Raw genomic sequence first — 27,300 nt, 5'->3', positions numbered from 1 at the left:
ATCTGACCTGAGATTAGCGCGTTCAATCAAACAAACAAACAAACAAACAAACTCTTAAGTTTTATAATATTAGTATAGACTATAATGAACATCTCACACAAATGACCACACCCAGCCAAAGAACTGTTTATATTTCTTGTGACTACGTTGAATAACTTGGCGACTTGATAATAAAATGATTTTTAGATCTCACTAACACTAACTTATCAAGAACACAATAAATAGACTTTTATATTATTCTAGTCACGAAAATAGAACATAAAAAAATTACAGCTATTATGAGATACGAAAACAATAGATCTAAAATAAACATCAAATACTTGTTTGGTAAAAAGGATTTTTATGATGTCTAGACAGTCTGGAATAGAAAAATAGACAAATCAAGTTTAATTATATCATTTAATAGGTTTATAATAAAATATCAGTGTCCGATTTTAATTTTTTTATATAAATCTTTTAAAATAATACCTTAGTGTATACTGTCTAAGGCTCTACGTTGAAGAAAACTAACGAGATAAGTAATATTATATTATAGTTGAGGCTTAATGATTAGCCTCACTCTTAGACACAATCTCCTCAGATAACTTAGCTTAGAAGTAAAATTATGAAGTACCAAGACTATGAAGTAAAATCATACAAGCGTATCAAAATGTCATCATAAGGAGAACAGGCAATGATGCAAAATCATTTCCAGAAAGTGTGTTCAAAGTGTGTTTCCTCGCAAATATGTTATAAAACGTTGTAAGATAGTGCGCTTTGATAATAATTACAACCTCAGCTTCCTTGTAACCCTTGCCTACGGGTCAAGACATCAATATCGTCTCGGCTGTAATTTTTAACTTACCGCACGTATACCATAATGTACTATTATAATAATGTTTCAGCATTTAAATAACAAATACCTTTCATAAAAATAAGCGATAAACGGTAAGAAATCTTCGTTTTTGAATAACAAATAGTGACCTAAATCTCTTGTCTCCTAATCTGAAATTAAATCTTTATTCGGAAACGCACAGAGGCACCGTTATTGGGTCTCCTGTTGAGGAGACATTTTGTTCTAAAGAAAGTAATTGAACAGGAGCGACGAAGCGTAGTCTTTCCTAAAAGCAATTGTGACAGTTACGAAATAATTCAATTTTAGAGAGTTATTAACTCAATATTCGAAGGGTTGTTATCGCTTTATCTATTTCTTTATCATTAGAATGATATCTCTTTACTAAAATTAAATATTTCAAGGTTAGAAATTAGTAGCTTTAAATGTTATGTAAATAGATTAAATTATTCTATTCAAGACTATCTCTAAATTTAAGGATTCTGGGTAAGGCCTCAATAGCTTTACGAATAAAGCCTAAGGAGCTGGACTAATATTATATCAAAAAATTTAAACAGAACCTATGAATAAAATCGTAGAACGAACAAATTTAAATTGGCATTTAGAGTTTACGACAACGACTAATCGTTGACTGTCATCGCAAAAGCTGCGGTTAAGCTGCGGCCAGATTTGCGGCTACGATACGACTGGTCGTGAAGCGGCACATTATCGGATTCATTCGAATCACTAGCTCTACTGACCGCGCCGCATTCGCCGTCACAGAAATTAAAAGAACGCAATTATATTACAATATTACCACTTTCCAAATGTAAGCATCAGTCAGCAACGGTTTGTAACAGTAGAGAAAACGTTAAAAACAAATGAAATTAATAATTTAAAAAACTGTTGTAAACTTTGCTGATGCACCACATGCGACATTGTCTGCTTTTAAATTGGCTTCTGTTTGGATGGAAATTGCGTTTGAAGGTTGAAACAAACAAACATCCGAACTTTCACAGCTATAATCTTAGTGTAACGCATAGGTAGAATCCTTCAGAAACTGTGGAAATTTTTGAGATAAAGTCTCTTTAAAATTTAAGATAACACACAAGACAACTAACAGACAAGTGTTATGAACATATTTGTAAATACACAATACATATATTGATACATATCAAATATACTGGTAGATCCTACGTTTTTAAATTCGTTTAAAAATAGGAAAGTAATAGACTATTCTTTTACAGCTCAACATCCATGCGGCTCAGTGAAATGCGGCGTTCGCGAGCGCTGCACTTTAGACGCGCGCGGCGTAGCCGTTTGCGGCTGTGGGCCGGACTGCGAAGAAGTGGTACGGCCGGTTTGCGGCTCGGACGACCGCACGTACGACAGCCCGTGTTTACTAGATCGAACAGCGTGTTTGGATAATCGAGACATACGGATCGCGTACATGGGCGCCTGCGGTACGTTGTTTTAGTGTGACCCACTTTCAGAGATTGCTTTTACTACTATTTTTTTAAAATACCAAATTCTTAGCTTATTTTAGTTTAAAACGTAATTAACAAAAAGTTAGAAGTAATAAATATTTTTAATTTCATAGTTTCAATTTTTAAATTTCCTTAATTTTAGAAATAAATATGAAGTATAGATAAGTTGTCGATTAAGGCAAAAAAATTGTCCTAGTCCTAATAGATAGTCTATACCTTAATATATATATTATATATAGTCTATACCCTATACCAATAGTCCTAAACCCTTGTGCACGAGCAAGTTGTCCGTGGGGCGGCGCGTGTGTGACACGCGGGGGGTCCGCGCACTGCTCGTGCCCAGTGTGTGACTCCACCCTGGCCCCAGTGTGCGCCTCTGACAACAACACCTATGGCAGCGAGAGCAAGATGCGAATGCATGCTTGCCAATCAAGCCTCAGTCGATTAATATAAATAAATTGTCATCGGAGTGATAAACCCTTGTGCACGAACAAGATGTCCGTGCACGACAACTGGGAGGTCTGCGCATTCCTCGTGCTCCGTGTGTCACTCCACTGTAGTGCCAGTGTATACCTCTGACCACAACACCGATGGCAGCGAGTGCCACGCTTGTCAATCAAGCTTCAGTCGATTAATGTGTATAAATTGTCATTGGAGTGGAAAATCCTTGTGCATGAACAAGTTGTCCGTGCACGACAAGTGGGAGGTCTGCGCACTGTTCGTACCCAGTGTGTGACTCCACCCTGGCCCCAGTGCGCGCCTCTGACCACAACACCTATGGCAGCGAGTGGCAAGATGCAAATGCATGCTTGTCAATCAAGCCTGAATCGATTAATGTGTATAAATTGTCGTAGGAGTGGAAAACCCTTGTGCACGAGCAAGTTGTCCGTGGGGCGGCGCGTGTGTGACACGTGGGGGGTCCGCGCACTGCTCGTGCCCCGTGTGTGACTCCACCCTGGCCCCAGTGTGCGCCTCTGACCACAACACCTATGGCAGCGAGTGCAAGATGCGGATGCACGCTTGCCAAACAAGCCTTAGGGAGGGCGAACTTCGCGTTCTATACAACGGGACATGTCGTGAGTATTCTACTTTTCTACTAATATTATAAACGCGAACGTTTGTATCGATGTTTATTTGGATGTTTGTTACTCTTTAACGCCACAAGCACTCAAAAGATTTGGCTAAAATTTGGAATGTAAATAGATTTTACTCTGCATTAATTCATAGACTACCTACTTTTCATCCCGGAAAAATCCATGGTTCCCGAGGGATTTGCGAAAAACTAAATTTCACATCCGCTAGTTCCATTATAATTTTCAGTTGACATTTTCGAAGAAATAAGGTAATGTTTGTCTACATTTGGAAGTGAAAACACCTCGTGTACCTACCTCCTTCTCATTTCAATTTCTGATTCACTTAATTATTATTTTTAGAATAAACCTAAACAGTATCGAAAATAAGTTTTGTAGGTATTTTTTTTCTGTTCGAATATTTATTATAAGATTCTTTGTGACACTTTTTCAAAGAACTTCTACTCAAAGTATAATAATTATCACCTCACCTTTTGTGAGTGAAAAAGGAATGTTTCCATCAGCTATTCAGCTGTAAGAGTCTGAATCAATGAATTTGAAGGTAAAGATGAAATCAATTATAAAATTCCTTCCTTTAGGAAAATCGCTATCAATTTCCCGTGATGAAAGTCTTTTTCTTTTATGAAGTTGTCAATAGGAGCGCACAAGATTCTTTTGCCATAAAAAGCTTTTATAAAAACCGCTTATTTTTCATACAAAATCGTTCAGAAAATCACGCAGCGTTTTAATCTTTTTACCGTTAAAGACGGAGAAATTTCGCTATAAGAGATAAATATTGATACAAAAATACAGATACAATAAATGTAGGTACCTTATTTGAGTCCTTTTTCTTGCCCTAACGTTTATACTCATTAGGAAAATGGGTGCGCTATTGTAAGTAATAACAATGAATTTATTATCACTTCTGTTCGTCTTACGAAAATGTCAATTAGAGATTAAAGCGACCCTAGCGAATAATTGAACCAGAGTCAGATTAATGAATGTACACAAAGGATTAATTTTACAGAATCTTATTGGTTATTGAATCAATATTGGACGGCGATGTCCCCTTATAAGCGCTTTCATATTTTAATGAGATCTCTTTCAGGGGATTTCAATTTCGCACTTAGAAAATCGTTTACTACGAACTGTATTCCCTGGATCGAGATTAAGCTCTCTAGCTTTAATCCACTTGAGAATTGCTTAAACACGCGGTCTTGAAATATAAATTATAAACGCTGGGAGCGTGAAGATAAAAAAATGTATATTTACTTTGCGGATCCATTTGGTGCGTGCAAACTTGTATTTGTAAAGACACCGTCTATTTTATTCAGCAAGCAAAAATTATACAGTGATCCTTGAAATTAGAAGACCTGTAGGGTTATTATGTAACTCAGTGTACCATTCAAATAATAAGTCACTACATCGTTTTTCGTAATTGTGACTAACATAGTTATTTCAACGAAATCATCTTGACTAAGTCATTTTATATCAAATGGCAACGTAAATACGTAAATAACGGCTTATAGTTGAAATAATCTTACTAATTGCTACTGCCACTTTAATAATACTGCTATTTACGTAAAATGAAGATACTTATGTTATTTAGTTAAAAATACGATGTTAGATTATTAAAATAAACGCATAAACGAAAATATGATGAAAAACGATGTAGTGACTCATTATTTCAATGGTACACCGAGATACATAATAACCCTGCTGATTAGATAACTGTTTACAGACTGGTAGTGTGACTTTGCACTGCTTAACTTTTAAGTATGAACGTCGTTTTTTCTTAACAGGAATGTTTTGTTATAACTGATGATGTAACTTATATCGTGTCTCATTCAAGCACTAGTACATACATAGAGTAAATTGTTTGATTAATTTAGCACACGTAATTTTTAATTGTTTCTGAGGAACTTCGGTAACGTAACGCCTGCGTCCATTCAACATAAGTTGTCACTAGATTCTTTTAGTGGTGGGAGTGAGTAAAACTTGATTTTTGATTTTTTAATTAAATGACATATTTTGTTTTGTGCAGAAACATGCGCTGATGTACTTTGTGAGGGCGGAGGGGCCTGTGAAGTTGACTCAGAGAGTGGACGACCAGTTTGCCACTGCAATCATAACTGTACTGCTGTTCAAGTAAGTCCACATTGTTAATAAAATATTTTAGTTGTGTAAATTGTTTTTATTTACCAGTCTGCTAACTTAGTCAAAAAAAATTAAAATAGACAAAATATGATAGCAAAAGTATTCTTCTTCTTTAAATTATCCTCTAACTAACGAGGGTTGTTAGTGAGCTTCGTCTCGTTTTCTTTAATTTCCGCGAGTCAAAATATTTGTGCGGCGCTCGCTAGTCCAGTCCACTTTCTGATGTCCCATAACCGATACTACTTTCTGCGACCAACGCTCCTACTTAAAGCAGCTTTTCTCACCAAGATGAACGACAACTACAGTTCATCTTGGTGACATTAAGCGCAATCTTTTACGGACCGTCAAATTGAAAAATCTCTAATAGGTATCTAAGGCACTTACTACCAGAAACCTCTGGTGCCGTAGTAAGAGAAGTTCATCTTTTTGACACGTAGCAAACTTTATGAGTCCAGCTAATGGCCAACGTATGCATCTTAATATCCACTTCTTGAACGCTTCTATACGTTTCTTATGCTTTTTAACCGACTTCAAAAAGGAGGAGGTTCTCAATTCGGTCGGTATTTTTTTTTTTTTTTTTTTTTTTTTATGTATGTACACCGATTACTCAAAGACGCCTGGACCGATTTCAAAAATTCTTTTTTTGTTTGAAACGGTATAGTCCCCATTTGGTCCCATTGCCGTCATGTCAAGATCTGATGATGGAATCCTGGAGAAATTGAGGGGAACTTTCGAAAATTATATGAGTGTCTAGTATGTTCGTAAATTTTTCCATTTAGTAGTTTTAAGCACTACAATTTCATGAAGGTTTAAAGTCGATCTGATGATGGAGCCATAAAACAGACGAGGGAACTCCTCAGCGATTTACAGCAGTTACCTTGTGTTTGGGCTTGATTAATTTGTATTAATGAGAACTTTCCACATAGATAGGTTGTGACTGTCATTTAGGGGTTTGGTGATGAAGACCAAGGACAATTAAGGGAACTCCTTAACAGTTTACAGTAACTACCTTGTGTTTGTCCTTGATTAATTCGTATTGCTGAGAACTTTCTATCTATATGAGTTGTGTCTGATATTAGGGGTCTGATGATGAAGACCAAGGTCAATTAAGGGAACTCCTTAACGGTTTACGGTAGCTACCTTGTGCTTGGGCTTGATTAATTTGTATTGCTGAGAATTTTGTACCAAGATGGGTTGTGACTGTCATTAGGGATCTGATGAATTCGTTTTAAGATGAAATTTTACACTAAAAATGGAAAAATAATAAAAATTTTATTAAAAAAAATACAACCGACTTCAAAACCTAATAACGTACCCACTAAACTAAAAAGCGAAAAATAACATCATAATATGTTCTACCTGCTGATCAGTATGAAGGCGGTGCTTAGCCGGTGTTGTCCTAATTTAAGCCATTTCTGACAGGACCACATGAAACAACACTGTCTGCAAAATCTAAATTTATAAGATATTCTCACGTGGCTTGAATTAATACATCACCGGCTTAGCACCGCCTTCATACTGATCAGCAGGTAGAACATATTATGATGTTATTTTTCGCTTTTTAGTTTAGTGGGTACGTTATTAGGTTTTGAAGTCGGTTGTATTTTTTTTAATAAAATTTTTATTATTATAGCTTGACATCTACATAGAAAAAATAACAAAATCATTGTATAATTTAATAATTTTCTCTCAGGATTCGGACGTAGTGTGCGGTACCGATGGGCAGACTTATCCGTCACAATGCGAGCTCGATTTGACAGCGTGTCGGGACCAGACCGAGCTGCGGCTAGCCTACAAGGGAGACTGTGGTGAGTGATTGGTTCTGATTTTAACATTCCAATTCCATTGTTATGAAATATGATGTTAGAGTTTTAGAGTCCAAATTACATTGGTATGAAACGGGATGTTATAATGATGGTTTTATTATGTATATTCTTACGAATATTATTTAAACTGTTACATACCACGATAAAACGACAAGATTTTTAATGTCGATGTTTCGACCCAGTTACATGGATCGTGGTCACGACGGGACTGAAGTTTCCGAGATACGAAGATGACAGCAGCTGTTAGGGGCAGAACCGATCTACCCTCTTTCTTGTTCTTTTTTCTCTTTTTTCAACAATCTCACGTTTTTGGCTGTTTCGGTAAACCACGCTTACTTATGCACATTCTTTATCATTTTTGACTAATTTCGGATACGATTAGTAAGTTATTTAATCAATATGCGTCTTGATCGATATTTTTCCAGCGTATACAGATTTTTACTGTAACAAGAATGATTAATTAAGTTCCGTTGCTCCAAATTTATTTTGTTCACATTTACATTGGCTTTTTGAATTTGGATCTTGAGATCTTAGAAACCTAGGTTGATTTTAAGAATTCCCATAAGCAACACGGAAATAGAAAGTAGGTGGTGGCCTTGGAGAACTTAGATCCAGGTTATTATCATTAACATATGTCAACGTCGTAAAGTCAAAATTATCAACCTAAAACCACCAATTCGCATTAGCACCGTGTTGGGTCTAAATTCCATATCCCCTCTCATATAAGGGAGGCCTGACCCTATAATGAGCTGTAAATATAGGCTGATAAAGATGGGGCGTTATCTTAGATAATATAGAACACCTTTTTTTTTTTCTCGCTGGGAAATGCATTTACGCATCCCTCCCGACGGTGTCGCGGAAGAGACTCCGCGGTACCCTCGGGAGGGTGTGTGGGACTCGCCGGCAAATACCAGAATACCCACTAAAACCCAGCGCAACCCTCCGCGTCTTTAACGAAGCAACAACGGATCGAGTAGCACATTCCACATTGTATACAGAACACCCTGTATTAACACGTGAATAAATACATATACAAATTCTGCGACTTAGCCTGCGATTAAATTTGGAATTTCTGCCTATCAATAACAACACACAGATCGATGTTTGTATTTAAGCTTAGCTTAGTCTAGCAACTCATGTCTGGCTGAACCTAATAATATACGCTCCACTGGCCATCGACAGAATAGGCCGGTAGTAAATCCATATTATTACAGATAGCACGATGCACCTAAACCAATATTGTGGGCGTAAGGAACGAATTTGTGTTTACGAATCCACAATTGTTATACTATTGGTGCAGAAATTAAAAAAAAATCGAGATGTAATTAAAATTAAATGCAAAATAATTTTATTATGATTTAAATAACGGTTGTTGTTTAAAAGAATAATAATAATTTACTTGACAATTTTTCATAAACGGATCATAATGTTGCGTGTTGCATTTAACATTATTTTATATTTATAAACATTTATATAAATAATAAATTATTAAGTACTATTATATTTTATTCTTATTTAATCCAGGTTTTATTATAAAATATGATTATTATTTTGTTATTCAAACTAATTCTAATTACATTGATTTTAAAGATCGACACACTTATTCATTTTTAATCGTTTATACAAAATTATATTGGTATTAATTTTACTTCATATTTGAATGAAGCCCACCAGCACCATTTTTAGATAGTTATTCCTTTTTTTATTGTGTCACATTGTTTTTTTTAATAATTGTATTTAATGTAAAAACACACAGTTTCTACTGTATAGATAAAGTAGGTATGGATTTAAAAAATGGTTTCGTAATCTACTGCTAAAATTATAGGGACATTAAAATTTCCGTTTGTGCACAAAGCTCGTACAAATTATGAGCAGTCGAGTAATTTCCACAGGCGCAATTGGATTCGCCTTACGTTGTTGTGTTGTAACGACGAGTACATTGCATTCTGGCTCCAAATTGCGTAAATTCTATTGAAAATATTTATGATTATGGATCATCATGGTTATAATAGATGCTTTTACAACTTGTTACGTATAAGCACTGGCCGGTTTTATAATTCCTAAATTGGCTCAGGAGGCCTATTCTGTAAAAATATTTTGTACAACTCGCAAGTGCGAGTTTCGAATTCACCTCTATCATTCTCTTTCTATAGTATCGTATTAGACGAAGAGAGATAGAGGTGAATACGAATCTCGCGCTTGCGAGAGAGAAATACAAGATTGTATCAGTTTCGCAAAGTTTAAAAATGGAATCTAATTAATCGGCGAGCGATCATCATAATTACTGTGAAGTGTAAGTGGGAAATGTTCCTGCCGGGTGAGATGTGTTATAATGTGGTATTTAAATATATACTCGTAAAAGCAAAAGGCCACTTATCGAGAAATCTCGAGAACCACTTAGAACTGATATTCCGAATGGGCCGGATTAGGAGGTCTAAGGGCGGACGAAGAAACAGGCGTTTGCTATTTCTGTTATAGACGAATGTTTTCAACTTCAACTGTACCGATGTTTTGTATAACTCGCAAGTGCGAGTTTCGAATTCACCTGTATCTGTCTCTATCTAACACGATACTATAGAAAGGGGAGAATTCGAAATTTGTACTTGCGACTTAGGCAAAACATTTTACAGAATGGCCTTTTAGATGTGTACTTCAGTTCATTATCATCATCAGCCTATTTTAGCCGCCCACTAAAGGGATAGGCCTCTTTTCCTATAGTAGAAGGGATTTGGTATGGATATTACTCGAACTAATAATTTAATAAATCTGAACGAATATTTTATTTACTACATACTTGTCACAAGTTAAAAATATTGTAGCAATTATTGTAATAGGTGCTATAATGTATTAAAAGCCTGCAAAATATACACGCATTCGCATAAAATATGCAATGTGAAAGAGAGATTCATATAAAATTTAACAGGGGCTTTTAGCGTAAAATCCAGGTATGTTGTATACCTTTTGGTAATATTTACTTTTCGAACTCACAGACTAATGAAAATATCAAATGAGGTTGCCTCAGAATTTATTTGTCTTTAATCAAAACGCAGTATTGTTGGAAGGTTAAATCTGTAGCAAAGTACTTACTCGTATATATTCTCGTAGCAAATCGTAGCGGCTTCGTAGAAGTTACATTTCAAACGTATTACTTGAATATGTACATTTTGTATTTGCTGTTTAATAATGTCCTTTTGTAGGCTGAAAATGCGACAACCATATAACTCGAGAAGAAAATAGACAAATCGTCGACCAATAGCAGCGGTTTTGAAAATATCCATCTTTCTTTCGTTTTGAATGTTGCTGCTATTAACGTATACTATCGTGGTACCCATATAGAATTTTGGCCATGTTAGAAGCTAGACATCTTGGTAGAAGATATAGTCAAGTCAAAGTCAAAAGTCAAAATTCATTTATTTCAATTAGGCTTAGTTTACAAGCACTTTTGAAAGGTCAAGATTATGCCATATTTTAATTTAATTTAATGGTGGTAATAATAGTCGAAAACTTAAAACTAAAGTTACGATGGTTCCAAACGCGCCTTGGTCCGAGAAGAGCCACCAACAAACTCAGCCAAGGTTTCTTTTTTGTTAACCACCATTTTACAAACTTATTTAAAACTAAGCACACAGTCATATATTACAGTCGTTTAACGCCAAGCTTTTTTTATCATTAATATAATCATTAACACTATAATATGCCTTTCTCAAGTAGTGTATGTATGTATGTGCAAACACCGTTTGACTATTTTGTTCCTTGTACGTGTATTATACAATAGCTCTTGCGCGTTACATCACTCGCATTTAAAGCTTTACATTATTTTTCACATTTCTCAGTGACAAAAAAAAAATAGGAGTCAGCTGTTAATTTTTTTTCTGGATTAAATCTTATATTCTTTCTAGAGAACGAAAGTAAAACGAAAATTAAACAAAATTGTGTTACAATCAAATTTACTTTTTTATTTTTTATTTTATGAAGGAATCGCAATTTTTTACGAGACCAAAATTTAGTGAAAATTTGAGATTTCTTTTATGTGGAGCGAGAAAATTGTTTTACTATTGTTTCGTTGGTATAAGATTGTAGTAAAGTTAGGCAAACGTGCTCCGTAGTCGCTTAATGGCCTATAAATAACCTGCATCAGCGGATAAATGTCTGAAAACATAACAGTAATATCGTTCTACACTAATTACTTTCATTCTTTGCTTTGCAGTTCTCGAATATAAAATCTAATGTGGACTTGTTTGTGAGGTTTATATTATAACATGTTGAAAACGTAAAAAGTTCCTCATCTAGCTTATTAAAATACTAGCTGAGCTGAACACTGAAAGAATTTAGAAAATCGGACCAGTAGTTCCTGAGATTAGCGCGTTCAATCAAACAAACAAACAAACAATCAAACAAACAAACTCTTCAGCTTTATAATATTAGTATAGATTAGCGGATGCCCTGCGGATTCCCCTACGGGGATAAAACCTATATTTCTCATTGATGATGTAACTTTCCATTGAAGAATTTTTAGCCATGAAAGCGTAACCAATAGATAAACTTACTTTCGAATTTATAATATACTAGCTGACGCCCTGTGGTTTTATTCGCGTACTTCCCGCTTCGATGAGAATAATGGAATAAAATATAGCCCATAATACTTATAAATAATGTGTCTTTCTAGTAGAAAAAATAAATTCAAAATTAATTCAGTAGATCTAAAAGTTACTCCTACAATACCACAAACTTTACCTGTCTTATATCCTATATCTTAATCTTCTTAAAAACCGTACAAAGATGAAATTTGGCAGGGAGGTTTATAGACAGTAGAGGTCCGCTCAGAACGGGTTTTGCGAGAGGGCTGGATTAAGGAGGTCTAAGGGCAGATGAAATCGCGGGCGTCCGCTAGTATAATATAGTCGAAACCATCATCGCAGGACATTTTTGTAGAGACGTCCAAACATAACGATACTGAGCCGCCTGCACCCAGCGAATCCCTGCGACTCGCTTGATGTCGTCAGTCCACCTGGCAGAGGTCTACCAACACTGCGCTTTGTGGTGCGGGGTCGCCATTCCAGCACCTTGGGATCCCAACGTCCATCGGCTTTTCCAACTATGTGCCCGCCCATTTCCACTTCAGCTTCGCGACTCGTTGAGCTATGTCGGTGACTTTGGTTCTTCTGCGGATCTCCTCATTTCTGATTCGATCACGCAGAGATACTCAATACATAGATCGTTCCATCGCCCGCTGTGTGACTCTGAGCCTTCTTATGAGGCCCATAGGTAGAAGTATAACTAGTCGAAACCATAGTGAGAATATTTTTTTCTTAATTTTCAAATTTTTTGCAACTGCCCTCTATTAGTAGTAAACAGATCAAACTTGATAACTTAGATTTGTAATCTAGCAGAGATAAGTTGAGAAACTATTTTTGACGTGACGACGTCTTATAATTTGATGAACCTGCACACTCGAAAAAAGATGACGTCATGCGTTGTTCCCTCGCTCTAGGGTTGCCATCTTTTTTACAAGAAATAAAGTATATTCTGGTCTATGAAGATCATTAAACAGTATTTTACAAAAACGAACATTTTTTTTTTCAAAAATCCAACCATTCCATCAGTATTTTCTTATGACGTTATCACGTTCAACTATCGTCAGTAAACCGACTTTACAGACAACCGATTTTTTTTTAGATATCAGCAAGTTCATGTATCGACTATTCACGTTCCGTTCAATGTTTTGCTTCACAAAAACTCTTCTCAAAGGCCTTTTTGCCAACCTAATGTTTCATGTTTCCCTTAAAAGCGTGACGTCTGCTCCTTTACCCGGCGACGGGGTTTAAGATCGATAAAGGATTTAAGTGCTCGCCACATCGGGCACCCAAAACCAAGTCAGATGAAGTACTACGTCTCTTTGACTGGAAGTTACTTTGCACTGAATCTCTTAGATAGTTTAATTGAGTGGAAAAATATTTTCTTTTCATCTGAAGAAATAGTGCGCATTTGGTACTTTTAGATATGAATGAATATTGTAGTTTTGTTAATGTTAAATAGAACTTTTATCTTACTAACTCGGAAAAGTTTTCTTTGCCCGGAGAAATAGGCGTGCGAAATACCTATTTTATTGTCTAATAGGAAATTGAATTTGAATTTAGAACGTGATGTGAAGAAAAATTACGGTTTTAAATTGCAAAAATCGTAAACTGTGCATGAGCTGAAAAACTACCAACTTCTGTGTAAAGTAAAGTATAAAGTATAAGTGTAAAGTGAAGTGAAGATCAGGCGATTTAAGGCTTTTAGAACATTACGCTCATGACAAAAATTATGAGCCGGTAGCTATGTAGCACATCCACTCTCTTTCTACAAACGCTTTTAAAAACTATAGCTTAGCAACTTCGTTCCTAACACTCCCGAATGTCCGCGCGGGCCAGGGGGGCGTGTAGCGATAATTGAAAAACCCACGACTGATGGACCACACTTCCCCGCACGCACGATTTCACACCCACGCAGTCTTTCCCCCGGCGCCCGCACATCAAGGGAGTTTCATCAACGAACTTGCCAGACTATAATAAATGTATGGAGATGACGTATGTTATCGATTGGCCACGTGATCAACTTATCAATCGGATATGTCATTCCCTTATATCTTAGTACTAGCTGACGCCGCGCGGTTTCACCCGCGTGGTTCCTGTTCCCGTAGGAATACGGGATTAATATATATAGATATAGCCTTTATCGATAAATCGGCTATTTAACACTGAAAAAATTTTTCAAATCAGACTGTAGTTCCTGAGATTAGTGCGTTCAACCAACCAAATAAACAAACAAACAAACTCTTCAGTTTTATAATATTAGTATAGATGTATAGATATAAATGCACCACGAAATCTCGAAAACCGCTTGACGTACAAAGATTAAATTTGGCAGGGAGGTAGTCTACAGTTAATAGGTATCCGCTAAGAACGAATTCCGCGATTGGATCGGATTAAAGAGGTCTAAGGGCGGTCGAAGTCGGGGGTGTCCGATAGTTTTTCATAATTGTGTGTAACTTGCCTACATACCCATTTCTGTTTACAACACACACACAATACCAAACAGCACAGAAGACAGTAGAACAAAACGCATGTAAACCCCTGACATGACGCATGATACTCGTAACCTACTCTAACCATGTGGCCATGACGTGTTGACATTTTCGTTGAGCGCTGGTCGGGTTTTGGTATAGGAAAATCACACTTCAAACTAGAATCACATTCCATACTTAACAACTCGTGTTTTCACTGTACAAAAAGGCGTATATTCTCCAACTTTTAATTAACTCCCGTACCTATTTTTTTTCTTTCTATTTTGCTGCCCTCAAGCAGAAATGTATTTTTTCCTTTAGTTACCCATTTTCTCAGTGGCTAGTAATCGACCGCGTTCACGAAGCTTTCATATTGCGCAGAAGTGGTAAACAATCGTTATTAAATTTTCACGGATGTCTTCTCTCATCCCTCATTCCGTTAAATGCGAAGCCTGAACATGTCTCGTGCAGTAATAGGATTGTGGGCTAGAAATTTATCGTTCTATTGGACATTATTAAACTGAAGGATATAGTTCTCATCTTTATCGAAAAATAATGTGGGTTTTACTCTGTAATATAATGGAATTATTATTGTAAAATCCTCTGAACTGAAATAGTTTAAAGCACTGTTGACATTTTGTGATTTATGCTTATTATTAATTAATATTTTGACCACCACTAATAGTCATTAAATACTGTTTACTTACATACGGGTATTGTTAGCAGAGATTGAATTTCAAATACAAAATGAGTTGATTTTATTAAAGGTATTATAATTATTTATAATTTTAATCACTTACCATCAGATAATATTGTAGTCAAGGGCTAACTTGTAAAGAATAATAACATAAAATTAAAAATTTTGGTAAACCCCCGAATGTCATGAAATTATTAATCTCTCGATCAAGTCATTCGAGTATATTTGCAGACATTCGTTTGTTCTTTCCCACTTTCACCCCCCACACCTTTTAACACGTCAGACTTACACTCCTCTTTTTGTTCGACGGTTAAAAAAAACTATACATATTATTCCCTCTCCTCCAAACGGAGGGAGTCCCAAGCCCGCCCCGTAGTATGTACCTAATAATATGTTGTATTCACCTTTTACAATGTAGGTTTTGTTGCAGCTCTCTGTGAACCAGTCCAATGCTCGTTCGGAGCCCACTGCATAGCTGGCGAATGTGTTTGTCCGTCCGACTGTACCAGCGCTCTCAGAGAGCCAGTCTGCGGGAGCACCATGCAGACCTACCCCAACGAATGTGAACTGCAGAAAGCTGCCTGTAAACTACAACCACCTAACAAACTCCACGTCATCTTCTACGGAGACTGTAAGGACAGGCTCGCTGTCGTCCCGCCTATTGCTATGAGTACGTATCACAGAATACTAAGTATTAATATCTTCTAATTAATAAAGGAAGATAGAAATATTACTAACTTTATCACTATTGGGATATCTTTCTGGTGCCTGAACCACTTGGGTATGTTAAGAGCAAAATCCAAGTAGAACTAAAACTATGCTACAACCTAAAAAATATAGCACTAATTGAAGGGATGTGGATTTTCATCCTCCTCCTAACAAGTTAGCCCGCTTCCATCTTAGACTGCATCATCACTTACCATCAGGTGAGATTGTAGTCAAGGGCTAACTTGTAAAGAATAAAAAAAAGGCTAAGCGATAGTAGATATGTGTTATAACTCACAATTTACTAAAATATTAATTACACTAACTTAACTAATATAATAATATTCTAACCTTATTTGTCTTAGAGATATTTACTAATAATAATTATGATATTGTAATATTTATCTAAGAAATTATTTCCTAGTGAAACGTGGTTCTTAATCAACCCTATAAGGTTATATCCAATTTCCCGTACCAACGGTTATCCAATTAACTAACTTTCCGCTTCACGCTTGACTAACACGCAAATATTTGGCTCCGTGAGCAGCTACGACCGCGATGACCACAACAGAGGCTGAGGAGGGTTCAACGGATTCCTTGGGTGCAACCGAGGGTACCGCCAACCCATCAGCATGTCGCGATATCCGCTGCGACTTCGACGCCAGCTGTGAGATCGGTTTCGATGGTTACCCACGGTGCTCTTGTTTGTTCGAATGCCCAATCGATGATGAATACTTCCCGGTGTGCGCGTCAGACTTTCGGCTGTATCCGAGTTTGTGCGCCATGCGGAAGGAAGGCTGCCAAAAACAGTTGGAGCTTAGATTAAGGCCTTTGGATCTGTGTAAAGGTTGGTCACTGCCTTAATTATCATATTTACTCCTAACTAACGCTAACCATATTATGTTTGTAATAATTAGCAGGTATTGTTTTATGATAAGTAAGCATATAATATTGTTATTGAATTTTGTATTTTTAGTTTATTAAATTTCAAAAGTTTATTATGTTTCCAATATTACATTTTCTATACAGTCATAGTAGATATATATGATTTCATAATGACCGATATGGACCTGTATATCGGTCATATATCATGTATATCAATGAAATATAAGAAAGCATATCAGTATTAAAATTACACCCCAGTCATAAAATCATTTTTTTTTAATTTTTATTTATTTAAATTATATTTGATGGAGTCTTTCTGGTTGTGTGCGTTGTTTGAAAAGAAAAATTCACAATTGGATTTCTTGTGTGGGTCAGTATTATAAAATTCATTTGTGTGTGGATTTTCATCCTCCTCCTAAAAAGTTAGCCTGCTTCCATCATAGATTGCGTCATCACTTACCATCAGGTGAGATTGTAATCAAGGGCTTAGGTACTTGTAAAGAAAAAAAAACGTCAAGGTACGTCTTGTGCTTTTGTCGTTTGGGACATGTGATATTTAGTTTCTTAAAATGCACATTACTGAAAAGTTGGAGATACGTGCTCCGGACTGCAAACCCTCCTGAATCGGAGGCAAGAGCCATATCCACTGCGCAGGACATTATTATTCTTTGTAAACCTATAATGTGGTGCAGGTATGGAAGTGAGGCCCTGCGGTAATAACAAGGCAATAATAGATACGTCAACGGGACTCGAAATCGACTGTGGCAACGGCCCGCACCGCCAGGACTGCCCGACGGGGAGTTACTGCCACATAACGCTAACTGCCGCAAGATGCTGCCCCAAAAGTGAGTTTATACTAACATTCAAATTCATGAGAGCCTATTTACTGAACGTTAAGCCTATTTATATTTCACTTGGAGTTTCTCATGTTTAAAATATAAAAATAAATAATATATCCATTTAAATGAACATTTTAGAATATAAATGCATAAGATTAAGATAATTAATAGGGTAGTTGACTCATATCAAACTTAATATAAACAATATTAATTTCGTATTAATACCTACATAGATTAAGGGCACGAAAACTATATATAAAAATTATGTATTTCGTAATTTTTTACCAAACGTCAAAAATGCTGTTGTCCAGTTTGTGACCTCACAGTTTTACTTAATGTACAGGCTACTAAGGGAATAATCTTCAAACTAATCAATAACTAACAATTTTGACACACCATTTGGTTGGTTTAGTGTTAACGTCACGTCATGAAACGATAAAATATAGACCATCATGACCGCCAGCGTTTTGGCTCGTTTTGTCAAAAAAATATTTTAAAATTACGATTAGCACTGTGCTTTCTGTTGCGGGCTCGCCATTCCAGCACTTTGAGAATTGTGACCGCACCGGACTACACATTACACATTGCACTATCATTGTCTAAAAATAAAAAACATCTTTTTTGAAATGGAATTCAAGAGGATTTTAAAATACTACTATTATAATACAAACGCAAAAGCTCATGTAAATAGATTTTATTGTGATGATATTAATGTAAATAACATTAAAATACATACATATTACAAGAAAATAGTGTAGTTATTTGAACTAATTTACATGAAACTTGTAAGGAACATTTCGCAAAAACATTCCCTAAACACAGTAGCGTGTTATGTAAATTTTTAATAAAGGTCTTCTATTCTATACAGTAATACAACTACTTATTTATGAAATTCCGCGTACTACGATGCTAAAGTTGCAAGACGCCGTTTCTAAATTGGATACAATCACGCTACTAGCTGTTACCGCTTCGAGTCCTTTGTTCGCATCTCGTAACGTTCACTGTTCATCTCTTTTTTATTGACAACATGTTCTATTTCAGCTGAAAAACTTTATTTTTTCTTTAAAAGATGGTTAATAATATTGTGTAGACATTTTATACTCTTTATTTGTACACAAAAGAAAAACATAATTAGTATAGTTTTTCAAATTATCGCCATTAAAAATAAAACAATTATTTTCAATTATTTCAGTATAACCCTCACAAATCGATAGAATTTCAAAATTCAGAAATCGCAAATTGTTAATGGCGATAATTTTTTATTGATAACATGTTTTATTTCAGCTGAAAAACTTTACTTTTTCCTTAAAAGTATGGTTAATAAAAAAACATATTTAGTATAGTTTTTCAAATTATCGCCATTGAAAATAGAACAATAACTTTCAATTATCTCAATAAAACCCTAAATTGATAGAATATATACTTAAACAATATACTTAAACAGAATCTTTTGATTAAACAAAATATGGAGTATATTGTGTGTTAATCAAGAGATTATACCTACCTATAAACTTAAAAGAAGTTTCATCATTTATCAAAGGTACCTTTTGATAAATTATGAAATTTTAAAAAAAAAACCGGCTCATAAAGTCACATTTTGACTATTCCACTGGTTGCGGATGATCTGTAGTTCTCTGAGAGTTTCTGACTTTGAAGATGTACATTATAAATTACTGGCGGACTCCCGCGACTTCGTCCGCGTGGAATTCAGTTTTTCACAAATCCCGCGGAAACCATGGATTTTTGATGAAAAGGGATGAAAAGTAGCCTATGTGTTAATCCAGAGCAAAATCTATTTCCATTCAAAATTTCTTCTAAATCGCTTTAGTAGCTGCAGCGTAAAAGAGGAACAAACATACTTACACACTTACACACAAACTTTCGCCTTTATAATATTAGTGCGATAATTATAAAATTTATTGATTCGCTGGATGCAGGCGACTCAGTATCGTGATGTTTGGAAGTCCCTACAAAAGCCTTATGTCCTGCAGTGGCCATTCATCGGCTGATTGTGGTAATGATGATGAATTATAAAATGTATATTTAGTACAGATCAATTTGAGAAGCCTCCTTGTTATTAAAACTCGTTTAAAAATACACAGAGCTTGTTTCTCATGCACTACAATTTTATACAGACGATACAAAACAAGTGGATGAAAGGAAGATTGTACACTGCTCAGAGAGTGCTTATGGTTGCTGTTCGGACGGATCGACCCCCGCATCGGGCCCGGCTGAAGCGGGCTGCCCAATTACAACTTCGACTTGCGGTTGCAATCGTCTGGGATCAGTGTCGGATCGCTGCGATGATGGTGGGCAGTGTGTTTGTCGCCCGGGGGTGGGGGGCCTTAAGTGCGATAGATGCGAGCCCGGATATTGGGGACTGCCTCGGATAGGCTCCGGACACACGGGATGCATTCGTAAGTGCTGATGCTTTTACATTTCGCTGATATGAAATTAATATGTTATGCACAATTAGCTGATTGTTAATATATGAAATTCGCACATGTAGATATAATAGTTGAAGATTTACATGTTAAAAAACACGATTAATTGTAAAAATCTTATTATATAATAAGTAAGGGAATACGTTTTGATTTTTTTTTTGTGATCAATTGAAGCACAGTCTGAAATTTTTTTTTTTATTTTGTACCTATTATGCGTACCTACCTTCCTACATATTTGTGTTTTAATTATATAGGTTTGTTAAATTCCATAGATGTAATCAAAATGGTATTTTAAATTATGATGTCCTTCACCAACTATTATTTCAAATTTCACATTAAAATCGATAAAGATTATTTGTTTTTTTAAGAGACTAAACAATTCTCAAACCAATTAAAGAAGGACCAGTATCGCACAAAAATTCACGAACAAAATTGTCTGTCTATTTCTGAAGAAAACGAGCTTAGATTTGGTATATATCTTGTACTAAACTAGAAGTTTTTGCTCGTATTTTACACCAATCAACAACACAAAAAAGTATTTTTACGGAGCTATTTAACCGACGAACACAATTACAAATATAAAACACCGATACTATAGAGACAGTTTTTACAATCGTTGATCATTGATCATATACTTTGACAGAAAAGTAATGTCTAGCGAGGCAGGTCCTTTACAATAATTGGTCTGAGAAACAGTTATATTGTTTTAGCGTGTGGTTGTTCAGCATTTGGTTCAGTAAGAGAAGACTGCGAGCAAATGACAGGTCGCTGCGTATGTCGCCCCGGCGTGCAAGGCCAGAAGTGTACAGTGTGCGCCGACCACCGACGCCGCTTAGGCCCTAACGGCTGCTCTGATCGTAAGTACCCGATAATCCTGATATATTGGTTTTTATATTGGGATATCGACCCCCCCTACGAGCCACTTTTTATTCCTTTTATGTGCTTTTGGATGGCTTCGTAAGGCATAAAGACTTTAGCGTTTATCAAAATTTATTGCATTTCTTCAACCACGTTTGTATACAATTATAGAACAATAAAATTACGCAAAGAAAAAGTCTTGTATTATATTATTATTTTAATTAATTGCTTGAATAATTAAAGATTTATAAATTATATTATAAGTTTAATTTTACGTAAGTTAGTCCAATGGTTAGCTTATGCGGCTTCTATTTTGTAGGTCCTAGTTCTAAGACTTGTCTATGAAATATTGAGTTTATTATTTTTCAAACTTTTCAGTAGTATCTCTTTAGTTGTTTACACTCCGGTTATTAAATACTGATAGAGATGGTCAAAGATTCAAACATTATTAACCGAAGCCTGACAACCAAAACTAGAGATGTGGTAGTGTTGGTGGAACGAGATTGGTCTTACCACCAAATTTCCACTTCTACGATTTTAACCACGTAAACGTTCGCGAGACCAAATCATCCCGTTGTTCATTGATTGGCATACACCGCGGGAACAAATCTGCCCATAATATGTACTGTATGGCTTTAGGTATAGTAAGTAAATAATGGCTGATGGTGATAGTGATTAAGTATTAATTTTATTTTAGCGGAAATAGGCGGTATATTGGAGTCATGCGCAGATTTGTCTTGCTATTTCGGTGCAGTGTGCACTGAACGTACTGGAGGCGCTCTGTGTGAGTGTGCAGCTGCACCTTGTCCTGATAACGATCTCAATATGCTTGTAAGTACTAACAATGCAAAAAACTAATAAATTAAGAGCCTCAATAATTCAACGATAAAGGGACCGGACTCATTACGAGGAGTCGTGGTTCGATCTCCGCCCGCTGGGCTGTTGTCCTGCCCCATCACTTACCATCAACTCCACCCACTGGGCTATTGTTGTACCTATCACTTACCATCAGGTGAGATTGTAGTCAATGACTAACTTGTAAAGAATAAAAAAAAATACAAAAAATAAATAAAGAATTCCTAATTTTCTTTTACGACTAGTTGGCTGGAAATAGGAATATTGGTCATATTTAAAACATGTATTATTGCAAATACTATTCTTTAAAAAAATGTGACCTTTAGACGTGAACTAAATAATTTCTCATTCCTCATTACTGGTCTGAAAGGCTTTTCCAGCTTTCGTTTTCCTTACCATTTACAATGTGAGTATTCTTTAAATCGTGAGTGAATAGGCACATTGTAGGCAAGCGCGTTTCAGCATAGACTGCATCACCGCTTGTTACTAGATAATAATATTATGTACTAGCTGACGCCGCGCGGTTTCACCCGCGTGATTCCCGTTCCCGAAGGAATACGGGGATAATATATAGCTTATAGCCTTCCTCGATAAATGAACTATCTAACTAACTCTGAAAGAATTTTTCAAATCAAACCAGTGGTTCCTAAGATTAACGCGTTCAAACAAACAAATTCTTCAGCTATACAATATTAGTATAGATGAAGAGAGTAGTCTGAATTTATAATTTTGTTAAAATTAAAACTCTCGATGCCATAATGCCACGGACGTGAGAAATGTCTAGCAGTGCAACAAGTGTCGTAAGTTTATTGGTTCAAGGAACTCATTAAAACTTTAGTGCAGTAAAACGAAATGCTCTTTAACTTTGGTAACTGCAATGAAAATCAACAGGTATGCGGGAGCGACGGCAAGACTTACGAGTCGGAGTGTCACTTGAAACTGCAGGCGTGTCGCACGCAAGAGGACGTTGTCGTACAAGCGTTCGGTCCCTGCAAGTTGTCCGAAGTGGCCGGCACGGCCGGACCGCCTCGGCCTTCGTCTCCCATACAATTCACACAACAAGACGATGGGGCCGCTTCAAAATCAACAAGACATTTACTAAACCCCGACAAGTACTACAACAAGTATGATTGGACGAGGAAGGAGACGCCCAGCGATTTCGATAACATTCTATTAGGACAGAAAATAAAAGGTGAGTAGACGGAGTAAAGACAATGAACGCCCTGAAAAGCAATTTCGCGCTCTATTGATAAACTTAATTGATATTTAATTTTAATTGTCCTTATTTATACAGTTGAAGTTTATTTAGATAAGCAATTCTGAATCAGAATTCAGTTTTCAATGGCAGTATTTTAATCAATCTCAGGGTCTAAAGGATCCAATTACGGGTATAACTATCAGTCAAGCGCTCCACGCTATTCTGTTAATAGGAGTAATTATTTTTAATATTTGTTTGTTGGTATCCGTTGAAGTTTATCTACCTATGCTATAAAGTTAATTCTAATCGTAAAACCTAATGTTACTTAGTCTGAATTAAGTTTTAAATGTGGTTTGACTTAATTAATTATAGACCAAAATCCGGCGAACTTTGGTAACGTTTCAATTCATCTTAATCACGTTAATTTTGTAGGAGATTACAGTTTGGCTTGTTGTGTGAGCAGTTTCCCTTGTCACTCCGTGACACTACTCCTCGTATCCTTAACTTAGTTGCCGATTTATCTTACTTATTTGTTGCTCCAACATGATAATATAGAATTTGTTGTTGCTTACTTATTTCTTAAATAGTACAAAGACTATCGAAGAAACTACGATAAGATTAGTTAAACATTTTACTTTTTACCAATGTTAATTCTTTTTATGGTCTATTTTAGTTGTTTACTATGTTTATAATATTCTTATTTCCACATACCCAAGTCAAGTGAACAAGATTTCAATCCACACCCTTTTGTCGGACTAATTGTAAACGGACTATTGTCCCACATACTTCTTGCTCAGTTTTAACGACTAATTGGAAGGCCAGGAAAATATTTTTCAATAATGACATAAAAGATTAATTTAAAAAAATATATATGACAATATTTTTTAAATTAGAAGTTGAAGGTCACGATCGGTTAGGCTGATGGAACCGATATTATACGATGATGGAACCGATATTATACGACATACATTTCTGTTCTTAAACTTTAAGCAGTGTTTCTTTTCTTATATTAGGTTCACAAACCGCAACCACCGCTACCGTAGGGGCAGTGGGTGCGCTTCTAGGGGATCTTTGTACTGAGGACGCCGACTGCGCTGCCTTGCCTGGTGCTTATTGTGCTCGAGGGGGGTGCGTGTGCCGCCAGGGATACACTCCCACTGTACATAGAAAAGCTTGCATTGGTAAGTCTTTTTATTTATTTACATAAGCTCAGAAGGGCTGACTCCTTTTTTGCGAAAATCAGCCTGGCTGTCCAACATGAAAGTGCAGTCGGTATTATTGCCATCATTCCACGCGCGCGTGATTAGTGTTTAGGATAAGTTAGCTTAAGTTTCTTTTTGTATACTAGCTCAGTACGTATTATTCTAAGTGGTCTATATCAATTCTCAGGAATCAATTACAGCTTGCAACGGGTCCATGTTAGTTAAAAATTATATTGTGGCTTGATGCGCACTAGAGTCAACCAGACCTCTATACCTTAATACTAAAGCATGTCTTAGCAAGTTGTGAATTTAATTATAACTTAGTATAACTGGAGTTCAAATAAGTAATGACTTAAATTTTTGTTGTTTTTTATTTTAACTGTTAAAACATCAGAATAATATCAGATATGTACGAGTGTTCTATGAGACTTAAATTTTGCTTTTACGGTTTGATGTAAATGTTTACGGTAGCCCAAAGTGTATTGTTACAGAAAATAATTCTACTATTATATAATTGAGCGGCTCTGTTTATATTCTTCAGGGCCTACCGTATTATCAACACATGAGTATGATAAACAAAGGTTTCGTAAAGATACAATATTAAAATTTTAATGGGTTTCGTAAATTAAAATTGTTAGCTTAACAAAAACATTTTACTCGTCGACCACTCGTGCTCCGAAGTGTAATAAGGAAAAGGTTATTTCGAGAGGTATTCACCCATACACCCTTATGTAGGTCAATATCCATTTAAATTGTTCTTTAATTCACATGTTTGTATTGAAAAATACGTTTGCTTTAACTGTAATTTCATATTAGTTCCAAATTCCAAAACTATTAATTTCAACGCGTCCTTGAAGTCTACCATAAAATTACTTTAACTAGGCATGTTTGTAAATAATTAATTTTTTTTTTGGGTAAAATAAACAAATGTTCGAAACTTTTTAATGGTATGTAATTTTAGTAGAAAATTACACAGCATTCGGCATTTACAACCACACTGTTATTTACACTTGAATTTTTTATATTGTAATAATGTATAGAAGAGTTTATTCACAATATCTACTTTTATTTGGAATAGTAGTTGAAATTATCTTGTAATTGAAACTATTTATCCGTTAACTTTGATGGCTAATTTAAATCGTTTAGAGGTAGCTATAATATAATGAAATTTTATGTTATTGTAATTATGGATTACTATAGCGTAACAATGCATGTTATGTTATTAGTTTACGAATATAGTTTTGTTTTCCTCGTCGTACGAGTATCAGTTGATGGCATGTCCGTCTGTATAAACTTCTAAAACACTGTCATGAACCGCCTTTGAATCATGACTTATTTGTTGTCGTCAGTCTAACACGACGCTATCTGATGCGGTCACTATTACAACACTTGTGTCTATTTGTTCTTCAAACTATTTGTCCCAATTGTGACACTTTGGCTGTGCAACCCAAAGAATTATGTCGGTATCTTTGAATATTCTGATTTTTTTATTAGGGGAGCCCGAAAAAACTATTTTTTATAACTTCGGCTCACTGAAATCAACAGAAAACATGAGGAGATTAGTTCATTCAAAATAAGTAAAAAGTTAACCGCGTCCGTGGCTTGATAACAGAAATATAGGGTTTTATTTTGTAACTTTAGAACTCTCGCATTCCATTACGTTACGAAATACACATCTTTTAGCTATCAACTCACCTACCTTATCTTAATCTGACGTGCTGGGTGAGTATTGCTGAAGTTAATTTTTTTTTGGTTGCCCTAAACGTACCCACCAATATTAAGGGCCCATAGTTGGTGGAGGTACTGAACAATGTGCAAGATATACTCCCTTATGTTCATCTGCCGCGTTCGAGTAACTGCAAAAATCCCCTCTTCGGCTCCCCTACTCTAAACATTCGTTTATCTAAAGGCGTCCGCTTAAATAGGATGGGTGAAGGTCTACATGTCTGTATTGAGGAATAATGCAAGCTGCGGTAAACTACTTCTACACAAGTACCTATCAACTGACGCCCTTAAAGTATTGCTATTATGTGTAACTTTTATTACAGAACAATTAACGCAAGAAACCACTGAAGAATACAGTGCATGCCTGTCAGAACCGTGCTATAATTTTGGCACATGTATAGACTTACCCGGCTCTACCTACACTTGCGTGTGTTCTGATCTATACACAGGCGTCAACTGCGAATCTCCTATCAAAGATGGTTCGCCAATTACTTACATCGAAACTCCATCCTTTGACGGTACATCATATATTCGCCTAAAACCACTGAAGGCTTACCATAAGTTGAACATCGATATCGAATTTAAGGCATTCTCCGAAAATGGGGTTATATTGTACAATCAGCAGAAACCCGACGGTACGGGTGATTTCGTTTCGCTCGCCTTGGTAAATGGATATTTGGAGTTCAGGTGAGGCATTTTTATTTTTGTTCGTATTTCTCGTATTACATTATAATTTGGGGTCCATATTCAATTCAACTTTTTGACGCGATCGCATAAATTGGAACTTTAAATTATGTACCATGGTATATTTTGAATATAAAATGAATGATAATGAGATATTTAAAAAAAAAACGATTTTAAATATTTTTTATATGAAATTTATTTTACTGTGAATTAAAAAATTTTAGAATGATTGATAGCATCTTAAAGCTTTGACGCATTATGAATCGTTTTCATGTAATATCCCCTATCAGGTATAATCTTGGAAATGGAGTAATAATACTAACGTCCCTCGAAAAGATTACACTAAACGAATATCATAAGGTGTCAGCAAAAAGATATCACCGGGACGGTATTTTATCAGTCGATGATATGGAGGATGTCGCCGGACAGTCGAGCGGTAATCTAAAGGCCTTGGATCTTTCTGAAGATGCCTATATTGGTAGTGTTCCTGCAAATTATTCCAGGTAAAATCAATATTTTTCTAGGGAAAATTATATTATTGTCATGCAATTATGTATTTAAAAATGTTACCAATGAAACGGATTTTTGTAAACAAACTACATAAAACTATAAAAATGTTTGCATTAATTTTATTTTATATTATTATCTTTTAAAACATACAAAAAATAACATAAATTAACTTAATACATTAATGAAACAAAGTCGCTTACGCCGTTTGTAGGCTTGATCTTCAAACTACGAAACGGATTTTATTGCGGTTTTCATCATAAAATAAATACAAGAGGAAGGTTCATAAGAATAGTATAACTATG

The 27,300-nt window shown here is 35.7% G+C and overlaps 1 protein-coding gene across 5 annotated transcripts in view; it reads left to right on the top strand.

Annotated features, from left to right (window-relative positions):
• The window catches only part of LOC112053591 (agrin), a 168,465-nt gene that overhangs the window by 126,252 nt on the left and 14,913 nt on the right, over positions 1 to 27,300 (top strand). For 4 of the 5 annotated variants that reach the window (XR_008252101.1, XM_052889047.1, XM_052889004.1 and 1 more), the window contains 14 exons: positions 2,059 to 2,274; positions 3,153 to 3,374; positions 5,413 to 5,516; positions 7,219 to 7,333; positions 15,524 to 15,763; positions 16,346 to 16,645; positions 17,376 to 17,528; positions 19,658 to 19,939; positions 20,677 to 20,823; positions 21,522 to 21,655; positions 22,571 to 22,871; positions 23,891 to 24,058; positions 26,128 to 26,491; positions 26,779 to 26,991. Coding sequence is in view for 4 of the 5 variants with exons in the window: in XM_052889047.1 (XP_052745007.1) it covers positions 2,059 to 2,274; positions 3,153 to 3,374; positions 5,413 to 5,516; positions 7,219 to 7,333; positions 15,524 to 15,763; positions 16,346 to 16,645; positions 17,376 to 17,528; positions 19,658 to 19,939; positions 20,677 to 20,823; positions 21,522 to 21,655; positions 22,571 to 22,871; positions 23,891 to 24,058; positions 26,128 to 26,491; positions 26,779 to 26,991 (2,959 nt within the window). In the remaining variant the exon portion in view is untranslated. The remainder of the gene's footprint in view (positions 1 to 2,058; positions 2,275 to 3,152; positions 3,375 to 5,412; positions 5,517 to 7,218; positions 7,334 to 15,523; positions 15,764 to 16,345; positions 16,646 to 17,375; positions 17,529 to 19,657; positions 19,940 to 20,676; positions 20,824 to 21,521; positions 21,656 to 22,570; positions 22,872 to 23,890; positions 24,059 to 26,127; positions 26,492 to 26,778; positions 26,992 to 27,300) is intronic. The other variant, XM_052889090.1, reaches the window with a different exon arrangement.

Source organism: Bicyclus anynana, chromosome 1 (assembly GCF_947172395.1).
Source record: "Bicyclus anynana chromosome 1, ilBicAnyn1.1, whole genome shotgun sequence".
NCBI lineage: Eukaryota > Metazoa > Arthropoda > Insecta > Lepidoptera > Nymphalidae > Bicyclus > Bicyclus anynana.
This window is presented reverse-complemented; position numbering and strand designations above follow the sequence as displayed.